General features: G+C 38.2%; 2 protein-coding genes across 2 annotated transcripts; one reads left to right on the forward strand and one right to left on the reverse strand.

Moving 5' to 3' along the window:
* Positions 1 to 2821: 2821 nt before the first annotated feature.
* Positions 2822 to 10972, reverse strand: zpax2 (zona pellucida protein AX 2). The gene is made up of 21 exons (XM_056262686.1): positions 10643 to 10972; positions 10516 to 10568; positions 10348 to 10440; positions 10141 to 10265; positions 9826 to 9966; positions 8451 to 8504; positions 7689 to 7856; positions 7516 to 7612; positions 7209 to 7426; positions 6982 to 7132; positions 6692 to 6900; positions 6498 to 6615; positions 5857 to 6059; positions 5555 to 5669; positions 5306 to 5475; positions 5126 to 5223; positions 4351 to 4481; positions 3698 to 3887; positions 3463 to 3622; positions 3215 to 3320; positions 2822 to 3146 (listed from the first exon to the last, which is right to left on the reverse strand). Exons 1-21 carry the CDS (start codon positions 10660 to 10662, stop codon positions 3076 to 3078), a joined length of 2691 nt encoding a protein of 896 aa, XP_056118661.1. The 5' UTR covers positions 10663 to 10972; the 3' UTR covers positions 2822 to 3075.
* A 2631-nt stretch (positions 10973 to 13603) lies between these two features.
* kcns3b (potassium voltage-gated channel, delayed-rectifier, subfamily S, member 3b) lies at positions 13604 to 15054 on the forward strand. Its single transcript, XM_056262869.1, has one exon. It carries the CDS (start codon positions 13654 to 13656, stop codon positions 14920 to 14922), a length of 1269 nt encoding a protein of 422 aa, XP_056118844.1. The 5' UTR covers positions 13604 to 13653; the 3' UTR covers positions 14923 to 15054.
* Positions 15055 to 15475: the final 421 nt, after the last annotated feature.

Below are 15475 nucleotides of genomic sequence, written 5' to 3' on the forward strand. Positions count from 1 at the left end.
AAATACAATTTTAAACTCAACATTTGAAACTTGATTTGTGATGATTATGTCATCATCAACATTGAGCTGATAACACCTGATCTAACTTTTTCTTGGCTTTCTCTACCACAACAATTGTGTTATACAAACACACAGTTACAGCAGCCAATGAAATTTTAATATAAAATCTACAGGGACCAAGAGCCCAACTAAAGCAAACACTGATCACCACAATGGTGACACTTCAAATGAAACATCAACATCTAAACTTCTGTTAATTCTCACTAAGATCATCTGACAGCAATAGTCAAAGTAATTATGTCTAAATGAGACCATAAATGATGTTGAAAATATGTCCACAATGGCCACATTTGAACTAGTTTTTAACCTTGTACGAAGGTTCGATGAATGTCTATATCGGTTCAGTTAAGTCTGTATCAGTTACAGGGAAGCAATCCATTGATTTGTATGGACATTACTATTTCACATAGATTATTTCTGATTCAGTTGTGTTGTCACAACACAAGGAGCTTACATAGATTCAACAAATTCCATTAATGTTAATAAAAAAAAATAATGTGCTTGTGTGGAACCACTGTCCATAATTAAATTGAGTAAGTTTAAAGAGTCATTTGTGACAGGTTAATTAAATGCAATACAATAGTGTTTTGGTGGTAAAATAAATATATGCGTGTTACTTTAACAAAACATACTTGGGTAAAAATAACAGAGCCACAAAACCATTTTTTTTGAGTGCATAGATATAAAATGAGGATTGTTACTGCATTTGTAATGAACAGAACACTGGTGCCCAGCTTATTGTACAGAATCTGCTCTACAGTTGTAGCCTACAATGTCATCTCAATGGGACTGTACCTGTACATTGATGCTGTGTAATTTCCTATTAATGAAGTCTGCTTCATGTAAAATTTGGGAAAACTAAAAATAAATAAAAAAATTCACAAATTTGTCTTTCAATTGCCATGTCTAACATTAACAGTCAATAAATTTTCCATTTTCTATATAGTTATTATTTGAACTTACCAGCGATTCCATAAAATTAATGGTACGAATTGCTTTGTGGCCAGGGAAGGTGATAAACATTGAGTATTTTTTTTAAAGACAAGTACACAATTCGTACAGAGCAGCGAACCGACATTTTGTTGATATTCTCTGCATCTCCAACGGTGTACAAAAATGTTCCGCTGGCAAAAAAGCGAAGTCCAACACTGTGAGCGCTTTATTGCGATGTGTGGGCTCAGTAATCATACAAATATATGCTTTCCCTTCCCTCAAGAATCTATACAGCTCATGCAGGTAGTTGTCAGAAAAAGCCAACAGGTCTGCCCTGTCCCTGAAAGTACGTTCTCTTTGAAATACCGTGTATGACTATTGCTCCCTCATCCACCACCTCATCAATGAAAGGACACGTCATGATTATGCGTCCGACACATAAGGGTTGAGCTCCCTATTTATAGACATTTAATTGATTCATTACAAAAATCACACCAACTAAACAAAGGTAACTTTACTTTTGTACATTTGTTACTCATTTTGTATGTTAGAATTCATTACATTTATTATTAAAGTGCATTTCCTTTAATTCTTGCACTGATAGTGGTTACATGAAATAAAATGTCAGCATGCCAGAGAGTCAGAGGTAATTTCATCACATTCCCAGCGGATCAGTGTAAACGGTAATCTGGTTAAGCATCAACTCAGGCTTAGCCTGACAGTTAGCCTGCCCTGGACCAGGTTAGTTTCCCAGCATAAATTGCCAGAGTAACTGAGTTTGAACTATTTTAAGTTTGCTTTATGAAACAGAACCAAAGCCCGTCTACGGAAAGCCTTGGCACTTCCTATTAGCCCCATTGTGTATCATCTTGGTTGCAGTTCCATTAGAATTCCACTGGAGGTGATCGCGGTCGAGTGCAGAATGAATGGGAGTCTATGGGGCTAGACGGCTAAATGTATCTCTTTCTCCTGCTTGTCGTTGAATCAACATATTGTATTGTTGATTCCGCAAGTTCAATATAGATTATAGGCCAAAAGTCGAATGAACGAGTACTTATGTCCTTTCGATTTCTTACAGGTTAGGCCGTTGTTGGCCGGAACACGCTAGCATTCTGCTATTATGTGACGTCATCACATTTTTGAATGGATTTTTAGAACAGATAAGTGATCTTAAATGCAATTTTCAGCTGAGTGTATTATCTTAGTCCCCCCTTTTGAATGCAACTTTCAAATTACTTGACAAAAAATTACATCCTGAGAAGTGGATTTCTGGGGGTGAAACCCCATAGACTCCCATTCATTCTGCACTCGCCTGCGAGCGCCCCCGCATGGACAGAGACGTGTTACTGCAGCCAGTCCAGTAACCAGACAGTGCCAATTCTCTTCAATTAGACATTAGATAGACATCGTGTGAGAGACCCTGGTTCGAATCCACTGCGAGACACCAATGTGTCCCTGAGCAAGACACTTAACCCCTAGTTGCTCCAGAGGCGTGCGACCTCTGACATATATAGCAATTGTAAGTCGCTTTGGATAAAAGCGTCAGCTAAATGAATAAATGTAAATGTAAATGTAGACATTCTCTGACAGAACCCACTGACAATAAATCTGACTAACCAAAATAAGCCTGTCTTGTATTCTAATCTCGTTTTATGGAGTAACCTTCGGGTCACCTTTGAATTATTCTGGTTTGGCCAATATTTGGCTCAATCAAATAAATGATAAAATAACACTTGATTGGGTTAAAATGGTTTATTCAACTTGAGACACCATCTTGTGAACAAAGCATCTACAGTACATTACGTAATTACAATGTGAGTGCCAGTAATTTGTCCTTGCAAATATGCCAGATATTTTATTTGTGAGAAATTACTTTTGAAGTTTCACAGGGCAGATATGCGATTCATCACAGAACATGTCCACAGCATCATCTGCATCAGCTACATGATAACTTTGAGATCAATGTTGCACCAAGCGGTGTAAAAAAACAAAGCAAAACAGGAGTCTCCTTGTGCTGTTGCCTTCAGAAGTATTAAAGTGCATTTCCAGAGATAAATTGGAAAACTAAATGCACTTACATGTTCATATCAACAGAATGGGGCCAGTAGACACATGCTGCACGGCTTCCTCTGAAGAGCTTGATCTTCTGCGAACTGTGGAAGAGTGTGAATTGTCAGAGATGAGAAACTGTACTTTTACTTGATTGAATTTAGACCATTACCCCGATTTGAGCTGCTCTCGATCTGATTCGCCCCGCATGGTTTGTTACACCGTCCATCAGCAGTGTTTTCAGCATGACAAATGACAACGTCACAGTGGACAAATACCTATTTTGAACGTAAATTAACTGTTACAGGGTTACCAGTTTAATCCACATTTACTAGAAATATAAAATCAACAATGCAGAAAATAGACATTTAGAAAACCATTTGTATTTTAAATGCAAATACTGAAAACTTTTCAGCTTACCCGTCTGGCCACGTTGGCATCCTCACTTTCAGAACTCCCATCCTCTCTTAAAGTAAGTACTTTAACCTCAAATCTCTTAAAGTGATCTGGGATGTCCACTCTGTTATCTTCACTTACAGGATGGATGATGGTCTGTTCAGGGCCTTTAGGATTCGGACACCTGATTAGAGATGAAGAATTAGAGCCCTCATCTAGAAGAAATGTTCAACAAACACATACAATGCTTCAAACATACCCATCAACAATTAAATCCCATTTAGGTTGGGATTCTCTGTCCTTGGTGAGTGTTGCCCAACAGTTTTCCAGGCCCACTGCTACCCTTGAGTCCCTGGAGTGATCCATACCCACCTCAAAATACAAAGGCTGTTTCAGAAACTTTAAAACAGGGTAGTCGCCATCATGATAGAAGAGTTTGTAGACCATATCTTGGAGAGAGAAAATAAAAATTCCATATTAGACCATAATATTGCTTAGACTGACAGGCTTTCTTTTTATACAAAAAAAAAAAAAAAAAACCTGGCTTGTCTCTAATTTTAATCAACATGAACTCATATTGGATCCTATTTACTTTAAATGCATTTCTGGTCTTATTGTGAATGACTCATAATTGCATGTTATTCCAAAAAAAAAAAAAAAAAAAATATTGTGATCATTAATCAAATATGTAATAACTTGTCATTTAGGATTTGTATCTGCAAAATTGCATGCTGTCTGGTTCCGTTTTGGTTTCGTAACATTCACTTATGATCCAATAAATTCCATTGGTTACATTGAAGTCCCATTCTTTAATACAATTTTACTTGAAAATGTGTTAAAGTAAAATCCATTATATTTTGCCATTAATTTTAAGTGGAACCACTAGTAAAACTAATGGAGTAGTTTACATACCATGAGAGAGCCTCAAGCTCACAGTCAGTTCACCCTTCCCAACATCAGCCTCCGGCTCTTTAAAGTGTGAAACCACATGGAAGATCATGCTTTGGGTGGAGTTTGCGGTATAAATGCAGGACACGTAGATCCTGCTTGAGATGAGCAGTTTCAGGAGAAAAAGTAACACTTTAACATTTCAGTGATTGTTGTACTTAACCATATTGCTCAGTGTACACCTGGAATCACTGTGGTAGCTAAGAAGTCTAAACATATAGCGATACTTTAATACAACAAACTGAAAAATATTGGTTAAGGATTTAAAATGGTCAAAAAAACCTTACAGCTTAAGGTTACAAATGTTCATAATAATAAACATCGACCAAATGCTTGATATGCCCACTACATGTTGAGTGAATTTCTTAATTCTGCATTGATAAATGCAATTAGTGACTTAGTATTGTATATAAAATGGTGTCAGTCACTGATAATGCAGCACATTTTTATTTTAGTGGACACCAACCATTTTGTGGATTGTTTATATTGTTTTTTTTATTTTTAAATTTGCCAAATAGTTGATTTATTCTGTTTAAACACAACCTTGCTTGTTTCAATGGGCAAAGCTTACTGAGGCATAAACTATCAAACTTTCACTAAGAAAAACACCCCCTAATAAAATCATGTAGTTTCTCTATTCTTTTTAAAGGCCCTACATAAATTAATCAAATGAACTGAAATTTTTTGTTTAAATAAATGTAAAAAAAAAAAGAAAAAAAAAAAGACTAAAGCTCAGAACCTGTATTCTGGCTCAGGGTGAAATTCGGAGGTCTGAGGCATTGGTTCATCTTTCTTCCAGGTGACTTCATTTTCATATTTCATGGTGTCCCCGACAAACTAACAAGTAAAAGAGTTAGTAAATCAGTTGGTCGCATAACAGCAGTAGTGTGAATGCTTGGCATGAGTACCCTCATCGTACCGTTCGTGTGGTTCCACAAGTGGTGACATCAAAGCGAAAAAAAGCAAATTGGTCTTCATTGTAATAGGGTTTGCAGGCTGGGTCTCTTAGAGAGAGTTCATCAGGAAGCAGATGTGGTACAGATTCCAATTTGGGAACCACCACACTAATCGTTCCATTAGAAAAACACTCTGGCACAACAACAAAGAAACTAAATCGTAAAATAGCAACAAGACATCATTTGAGAAGTAGTGTCAAATATGAACCAACCTGCCATTTTTACAAAAAAGGGGCAGGCAAGGGAGAAATCTTTGACATGCAGGTTATTCAAGGTATCGTAAAGTTCCACATCAATTCTTCCCAGGACTCCGGTCAACTGGACAGACTTGAGAAATAGAAGGTATAAAATCAGCCAGCAAAGGGTTAAAAGCTACATGAGGCTTTAGTCAAATAGATTGAGTTGTCAATATTTGGATGAATATCAGTTTAAATACAGGTTTACCACTCATGACTAGTAAACTGTGCTATGGAAACACTAATCACCAGTGCAATGCAGGAAATCTGAAGAATACCTCTAAAGCCACAAGTGGGGCTAGGAACGGCACAATAATGACGAAATGGGTTGCATTTGAATGGTGTTCATACTCCTGTAATACTTCATCACTCAGCTCCACCTGTCCCAGTTTGATCTGTAATTGGGATCTTGGGGTGCTTCCATATTTGACATGAATGTTGAAGATATCCTCATTGCATCTTCCCCCTGCAGTTGGACGGACTGCAGAAGAAAAAGGACACCAAATTAAATATCAGCACAAAGCCCAGCTATGCACAATTCTGCTCTTAATGATCTGCCTTCCTGCAGTTCAAATAAAAAAAAAAGTATCCATTATCATTCTCAGTGGCAAAGTGAATCAAAGAACATGATCTTACTGCCGTTTTTGCTCATGATCACTCAGTTCTTGACAATTTACTTTGAGCCTAATCACCTGAGCCATAAATGCCATGTGGATAACTCTTGAGCTGCAGGAAAATGATAGTCCAAGTCTGACCATGCTGATGAAACCTCAATAAGGCACACAGTCTCAAAGCCCTTTACTATTATATACTACCTGGATTGTGCTATCCAACCACACCCAACCCCCCTTGGCACAAAGGGAGATCTCCAGGAGCACTCCTTGTAGCCCATATAGAAAAATTCTTACAAAGGTCTTACCAATGTCACTTAAAGAAGCTTCTAGTACTGCGGAGTGTGAAAATGATGCCTGTTCAGGTAAGATGACGAAACCAAAGACAAGAGGAAGAAAGTAGGTTCTTCTATCAGGGCGAAGAGTCTGCATTACAGATGAAACCATGTTAAGACAGGGTAAATAATACAACAGCTTCATAAACAAGAAGTGAAATGCACACCTTTTCTTGAACATAAGGTTGAGAGAAGGGAACCTGGAGAGCAAAGGCTTTGGTGCCATTGGGGAAGCTTTGCTCTTGCAGGCCGATGCCTTTAATAATGACCTCAGAGACCGTGAGCAATTCCGAGCCAAAGGTGATATTCAGCAGCACCACATCAGGTAGAAAGTAACCCAGCAATGCTTCAAACACCTTCTGCTTGGGTTTAGTGTCTGATCACATAAAAACAATTATTAAAAAAAAAAAAATAGAGTATGTACAATAAGCCTTTCTGCCCTAAATTCAACACTCACTGTCTGTGATTTGGGGGGGCCATGGTGTCAAAGGGGTGGTGATGGGGAATAAGACCTTATATGTGGTCTTATCCTGACCCTCCATCCACATAAGCTCAAGCATGGGTTCTATGGTGTAACTTATATGGTACTGGTTCTCAACTGCATGACTCTATATAAAAAAAAAAAGGAGTTACTCATTCAAGTTAGACACATTAAGGAAAACTTAAGTTTGTAGAAAACCCAACCTTGTAGTATCCACCAGGAGCCCCAATAGGAATCTCAACAACTACATGGGACTCTGTGAAGGCCATGCCATAGTTACGGCTACTCATCTCTTCAGATGTGAGCCTTCTACCATCAATGCCCATGTGCACCTCCAGGATTTCAACTTCTGAGGACATCAAAGGAGTTAAGTGCAGAGGAAACCGCCAAGAAATCATCTGATCCACAACAGAAGCTCCATCTGAAGTTAAATCAGAGTACAGGACTTCAGGACTACACAGTCATGGGACACCAAAGTGGCAAAATAAGTGTGTGAGAATGAAGTCTCACTGGTTGGACAGGCAGCTGTCGACTCCACTATAGCCATCATCCAGCGATCTCTGAACAGGACCACTGATTTGAACACAATCATATCAATATCGTCAACCTGACAAGGAAAAATACTTCAGGCACTGTAGGGAAATTAATGTGTTATATCCACTGGCATATGAAACATTTCATACATTTAGGACAAAGTTTTCGGCCATGTTGTATGGGCTTCGCATGACCAGCCGTGTTGGAGAACTGTAAACATTGTAGCCCATCCCTTGGAGGGTCTCTCGATCAAAAGCCTTCTCTCCAGGGGTGTAGAGTAAGATTTTCCAGAGTTGCAAGTTAGGTATAACTGTGGGCTGTTACAATAGGACAAATGTAAGAATCTGTATCAAAGATAATTATGAAGAAAATGTAAAGTTATGTTAGAACCACTCACCATTTTGATGAAAAAAAAAAAAACAGTGTGAGTGGTACTTGCACACACACAACTCGTAACCAAAAGGCTATGGCAGTTGCCAGGACGTTGCTATGCGGTTACCAAAGTATTTTTAGTGCATCGTTATGCAGTTGCTAGGAGGTTTTTAGTTGTTGGTATATCAAATTAATATCCCACCCCTAAGTCTCTATGGTATGTTATTACCTATGAGGACTCTTTCAGTGCTAGTCTATAGCGGTGTCCATAATACCATACAGAGTTTGTACCAAATTTGATGAAGAACTTTACGATAAAAAAAAGGTATGTATTCAATATAGTATGAATGGATGCGTGTAGTATGAATGCAATCTAGATATCTGCCATTTTGGCATGGTTTACAATGTCCTTAAAAACATGCAATTGCAGACATCATTCATGTGGTGTTCAGTTTACACCATTTGTACCCAAAGTATGAACAATTGTTAGTGTTGCTTAGCCTACTGAAGCATCACTTAAATAAATAAAGGGTACATACCCCCCCTTTCACTGGTGCTTCCTTGAATTCTGGTATTGCAATCCTTACAGATACCTGACAGAACACAAACAGGCATGCACAGGCTGTGGTAGCAATAACACTGAATTTCCATTGGCACATTAGAACATTCATTGTTCAAGATTCTCTAATTGGTTTAAACATAAAGAGCATTCAAAGATTATTTTGTGGAGATCTAGCCATAGCAGGTAACAAACCCTTTCAATGAGTTACTGATTGCATTGAGTTGCAGCAGTGGCAATCTTGGCCTACTTGAGGCCTGTTGCATGAAGCTAGTTGAACAAACTCTGGGTTTCAGAGTAGGTTTTGAGTTGACAAAATCATACAAATCCAACATGGTTTAGATCAAGTTCAGCAGGCTCACAATGCTCTGTATAAACGTTCTCTGTCAACTCCGTGTTTGACCCAGAGTTTGAGATTAACTCTGAACTGTGTTCACCTGAAAGTGTGACATGCAGCAAACAGCCAATCAGACGGACCATGGGATTTGTCTCTAAGATTTTTAGGGTACGTTTACATGACAACATAGTACTAAAAACGGAAACGGTTTTCTGCATACAGATGACAAAATTGTCAAAACGATCCCAGTTCTCACAAAGCAGTGAAAACGACCAAAGATATTATTATTGCCAGGCCAGCAGTTGGTGATGTCACTTTGTAAAGAAACACTACGCACCTATAGACTGAACACATAATACGAATGTGCATTATGTCAACATTTTTACAAATGTGCGTTTTTGTAGTTTACACGGAGACAATAGCGGCATCGTTTTCAAAAACATTTTACTTGGAATCCCATTTGCGTATTCAGCCAGTTGTAAAAGAAAGGCCAAAACACATTAAAAGTTGAAACCCGTGTCATGTAAACAGACCCTTAATTTGGAGTGTGAGATACAGGGGGAGTGGCTTTATTGCATCAGATATGTGTCACTTTGCTCACAGCTGATTGGTCCAGCTTTGGTTTGCGTGTAGCACGTTACCATGGCCCTGAACATCGCTAAAAACCAATCCACCTTCTTGAGCCCATAAAACCCCCCAGAGTTTGCTCAAACTGATCTCAAACTTAACTGGTAGCAACAGAAACCGGCTTCATGCAACAGGCCTCTGGAGTCAAGGAGAGAATAAGCTTACTAATTTTATATTTTAAGTTTTTAAAACAAGGTATTTCAGTACTAGGCATGATATTTTACTCAAACGCAAGCAAGGTGATCCACTTCAAATTAAGAAGCTATCAATCCCAAAAACTATCCAGCTGCCATTGGTCAAACTTGATACAGACAATATGTAATGTCTAAAATGTCCATATTTTAGTCTAAAGGACAAAATATTTGCTATATAAGAAAATGAAGTTACTTGCCTCCATGGAGTTTGTCTCACACAAAATCTCACGTGAAACCACAGTGTGACTGCAGGACTTGGACGCTTCAAGGACTTTCGCAGTTAGCATGGGGAATTCATAGAGTTTAACCTGTATGGCTACTTTAAATTCCTTGTCTCCCTACAACAATGAAAAATAAATAAACCTGGTTGGGTCTATACATTTTTTTTTCTCTCAAACACCCACTCTATTGTGGAAATGCACCAACCTTTCTCCTTCATATTTTCTGTGATAAACAATAGTTCCAGGACTAGAGCTGGTTAAAGGAATGCTTAATTTATAAAAGACACAAACCTGTTTCTCTGCAAAACAACTCTTTAGGGAAGCTGACACTATCGTATTCCCCCAAGGATCCAATTTCTGTGTGTAGCCACACTGAGCCGCCAGGTGAGGTGTGAGAAAGACGGTCTGTGCGTTATCTGAAACGCCCAGAGAAGCTCTGAATTGATTCCTGGGGGTATTAAACTCATTGGCACACAAACAAAGGGATAATCAACTTACTGACTGCATAAACCTCTAAAGGACTTCCTTCACTCAGAGAGCTCGGGAGAGTAAACTGCACCCTATTTCCAAGACACTCCGCTTGTATTCCACCTGCAAGAATAGTCCATTAAATAATGAATTACATGATTTGACACACATAAAGTTTAAATGGTTAGCACGGCTTACCTGCAGAGGTATCTGCATCAATGCTTATTATATTGACCATAAGCCATAAAGCCCTAAAAGCATTATAAATAAATTAGCACATCTCTTGATGAATTCAAACACACTTATTTCCATAGCTGGAACATACCCTATTTCAAAGCATCCCATTCTTTGAAATCTTTGTTAATGTGTTTTACAAACCATCAACTGTGTTTTCTACACAAACGAGTGACCTCACCGGAAGGTGATTAAGAACGGTGTCTCGAGCGCGTTCCGTCTGATTGCACAGTATTGCGCGCAGGTGAGGAACTCAACCACCTCTCACAGAACTCTCCGCCCAAAGGTGTGAACCTGGATTTGAAGGTTAATGGGGAAACTGTTGGCTCTATGTTACCCATAGTGATCATGTATTAAGTGAACGTTTCTTTTGAGGTTTGCGCTTTTTAAGACGTCAGTGCGGAAAGGCACTAATGATTTGAAGCCGCGTGGGTATGTGATCCTAAGTTGATTTTTTTATTCGCGGTAAGCATTGTCTCTTTTGCCAGTTTTGTTTGATGTCTTATTCTAGGTATGACTCATGGGGAGCACTGGGTCTAGATGTCAAGTTTCACTGTTAAAGGTTTTATCAGGACTGTTTCTCGGTAACTAAATGCTTTTGAGTTATAAATGCTTGGATTCTCTAGCAGTCATTTTTTTATGTTTCAAACATCTTGGAAGCCAAAATCTCACTATCTAATTTGTTTTGCTATAGGCCAGCTGTTGGTATGTGAACTCGATACAAGAGTCAATTAATTAGGCAACTGTTTTCTCAGGACGTATAGTTATTTTCTGGTTTTCTATTTAAAGTATTTTTCTTTTTTTATGTAAATAGCATGTTCACATTTCAAACATTTTCAAATGTGTTGTTCATGTTGTCATTTTTACTCATAGGCCTACATTGCCGTTTCATCAATTGTTTTAGTTCCTGTTTAGCTGCTGAAAGCAATTTACAGAATATTTAAGTTATGTTGCCTTTATTTATTTACCTTTGATAAGATTTAATATAACAAAAAAAAAGCTAGCCTATTCTCAAATCAGTGTCAATAAAATGTCAAAAACAAAGAACATTAAAACATAATCGGTGCATATGCTCATCTATCATTGTGCTAAATGCAGTGTATTCTGTATTCTGTTGCAGTGATGTCACCCTTTAAATATGTTGACCTACAGAATAAATAGGCTAGATGGATTCCTTCTCTACAAGAGGATCTGTTTACAGCAGGTGAGTTGAACTTATGGTTTCCTTAACCTCAACTCACCTGCTGTAAACAGATCCTCTGCTGTAAAAAAAAATCCACAAAGTGTGGATTGATCTTAAAAGTTTGTAATATATATATATATATATATAATACAAACTTTTAAGATCAATCCACACTTTGTGGATTTTTTTTTTCTGACAGAGATCCTCAAGAAATATGTGCAAGAAATTATTTATTCATTTATTTTATTTATTTGATTGATGTATGGAAAATGTTACTGATAAACAATCCTTCCATCATAAAGTCATGGCACACAAATGGCAAAATTACCTGAAAATGCCCTGTCAGAGATTACACAAAATATTTTTAACATTCTTGCAAGCTTAAATGGTAGTCCAACAAAAAATAAAATTCTGTCATGAGTATAAAAGTACTATGCAATCATTTAAGATATTTCTCCTTATATAGAACCTTTTTGGCAAAGTGCTCTGGTGGAGGTAAAAAAATTAGTTTTTTTTTTTTAATGAATGGAATGTACCATATTTCAGTTTGATAATGTTTTTTTTTATTTCATATTTTGTATTTTTAGGTGATTTTATGGTACTACATTATATTTACACAGTAGTTATAATACACTTTTTCACGTTTTGGGCATATACTAATAATAATAAATGTATTTTATATAGCGCCTTTAAAAGTTGCTTTCTCAAAGTGCTTTACAGGCAAACATAACAACAGAGAAAACTACACACTTTAAATACAAAAATAAACAAATAAAATGAATAATCAAGTAAAGGCAATCCTAAAATAAAAAATTGTTGAGAAGAGATTTTAAAGTCACTAATGTATTTGCTTCCCTGATGTCGGCCGGGAGAAAATGCCAAAGCTTAGGAGCATAGTAATAAAATGCTCTATCATCCCTAGAACGAAGCCGTGTCTTGTGAACAACCAAGAGACCACTCTGAGAGGAACGCAGATTACGACGTGGTGTGTAAGGCATTAATAGATCAGTCAAGTACTGAGGAGCCAGATTATGCAAAGCCTTATATGCCAGCATAAGGATTTTAAACGGTACCTGACAGCGAGCCAGTGCAAAGACTCCCAAGACAGGGGTAATATGATCCCTAGCCCTGACCCCAGACAATACTCTCTAGCATATAGACCTGAAAACTATATTTCCAACTTACTGTCATAAATATTAAATGCTTTAAAGCACAGACTTAAGTTTGATCTATTTTTTAAAGACGTGGCAAATTATTGCTGAAGTGAAAAAAAGTTTTAAAAAGTAAATTTTATAAAAGTTACAGAATTTCACGTTTATTGTTATGAAAAATTTACAAAATTACTATTCAAAATTTTTATATGAAATCTATATTTTCAAAAACATGTTTTACTCTAAAACTGCAAGAAAATCAAAGCCATAAATTTAAACATGTTGTGTTCCAAATTTGAGCTTGATATCTCAAAAAATAGCTTTCAGTAAGATTTTGTTTGGGCTGCAGTACCAAAAGATTTCACTAGATGAAATTCGTCTCCCATTCATTTCCAATGCGGCCATTTTTAACCACGAGGAGCACAAGTGTGACTATTTTTTTCAGGACCATTTAACCTTTTCAAATCATGTCCATGATTTCTTGTGTTCACAGCAAGTGCCAAAACCTTTACCAAGTTTCGTTCCATTCCGATGAAGTAAAAGTAAAAAGGGGCACCAGAATTGAGTAGAGAACCCTAGGGTTCTATATATAACCCACATTAACTTTTTTCCCTAAGAGTTTAGTTATTGACCAATTTATCAACTGAGTTCATTAGCTGAATGATTAAACCGTTTTTGATGTAGCTAACATCCACATTTCTGTATTTTTAGTAGATAATGCAAGTATTTCATTGGCAAGACTTCCAGATTCAACGAATCAGCACCACCATGATGTATGGACAAATTCTCCACCATCAAGGCAGGGAGGAAGATCTCATTAACCTCAACGTTGGAGGCATCCAGCACAAGGTGGAGCGCTGCGTTCTGCTCCGGTTCCCCAACACACGCGTGGGTCAGTTAATCCAGTGCTGCAGCGATGCCGCCATCTTGGAACTCTGTGACGACTACAGCCCCGCTGAACAGGAATACTATTTCGACCGGAGCCCTCAAGTCTTCCACTGTGTTCTGAACTTCTACCGTACGGGACACTTTCATGCTCTTGAGGAACTGTGTGTGTTTTATTTCAGCCAGGAGATCGAATACTGGGGCATTTGTGAGCTGGATCTGGAAGCCTGCTGTCTCGATTGGTTCCTTGAACGGAAGCAGAACGCTTGTGGCCGGTCAGGTAGTGGCACCTCATCAGAGGGTATCTCGGTTGTGAGCAGTGACCTGTGGAGGTTTGAGGGCACCTGGTGTTCAGAAGCGCGTAAGCTCATGTGGCAAACTCTTGAAGATCCCAGTCACTCCAAATGTTCCAAAGGTGTAGCGGTGGTTTCTGTCCTGGTCATTTTGACCTCCATTGTGGCCATGTGTATCCACAGTATGCCGGAATTCAGGCACGCAACTGACAGTGAGCATTCTGTCCTAGACTCTCTGGAGGTCATCTGTATCCTTTTCTTCTCAGTGGAGTTTGCCCTGCGGGTCGTAGCAGCTCCTCGCCCATGGAGTTTTTTGGGAAACCCTCTGAACATGATCGACATAGCTTCTATCTTGCCTTTCTACGTGACTCTGGCCTTTGAAAGTTTGGACGAAGATGATGGGGAGAAAAACCAAAGTCTGGTCAACATGGGCAAGTTGGTTCAGGTTCTCCGGTTAATGAGGGCCTTCAGGGTCCTAAAGCTTGCAAGACATTCAGAAGGGGTGAGAGCGTTTGGGGAAACTCTAAAGAACTGTCACAGTGAGGTGGGTCTCCTCATTCTTTTCATTTATGTTGGAATATCGTTCTTCTCAACTTTTATCTACTACACTGAAAAGGAAGAAGCTTTGTCCAAACTCTCTTCCATTCCTGTTTGTTGGTGGTGGGCCATTATTTCAATGACAACAGTAGGATACGGAGATGTATATCCACAGACAGTGGCTGGGAGAATTGTAGCTACACTTTGCATTCTCTGTGGGTTACTTGTGACTTCTTTACCCATCACCATCATCATGAACACATTTTCTAAGTATTTTGAAAGAAATACACCTAGGAGGTGCCTTTCAGAAGCTAAACCATAGGAAAATGTCAACCATTCCCTGTGAAAATGTTAAAAGGCTGGCTTGCTTTTTGCAATCTTCAGAAACATTTAAGGAAAAGTCATTCTTTTGTACAGTATAAATTGTATAGACACTCTATTAATCTTTACATTAATAAAAAATAATAATAAAGCCATCCAACATCTAGGAATCAAATACTTCATGTCATGTTTCTAAAAACAATGCCAGATATTTGGAACTAGTAAATTAATTAGAATACACTGGTCCTGTGTACACTGGTCCTGGAACTCTAAAGTCCTGCAGAGTTTGGCTCCAACCCTGATCAAACACACCTGAGCAAGCTAATCAAGGTCTTCAGGATCACTAGAAACTCACAGGTAGGTGTGTTTGATCAGGGTTGGAGCTAAACTCTGCAGGACTCATTCAGCCCTCCAGGACCGAGTTTGAGGAAGCCTAAGGCACCCACACAGTGCAAGATAATCGGGCTGATTTTGGGCCCAATTCTCCCCTTTTGACAATCCTAGGTAAAGTCCCGATTATCTTGATGTTTCTACAGATTATTTTATCAGATTTT

The sequence above is a fragment of the Rhinichthys klamathensis genome, unplaced genomic scaffold (assembly GCF_029890125.1).
Source record: "Rhinichthys klamathensis goyatoka isolate OS25496 unplaced genomic scaffold, OSU_Roscu_1.1 h1tg000196l_1, whole genome shotgun sequence".
NCBI classification, from domain to species: domain Eukaryota; kingdom Metazoa; phylum Chordata; class Actinopteri; order Cypriniformes; family Leuciscidae; genus Rhinichthys; species Rhinichthys klamathensis.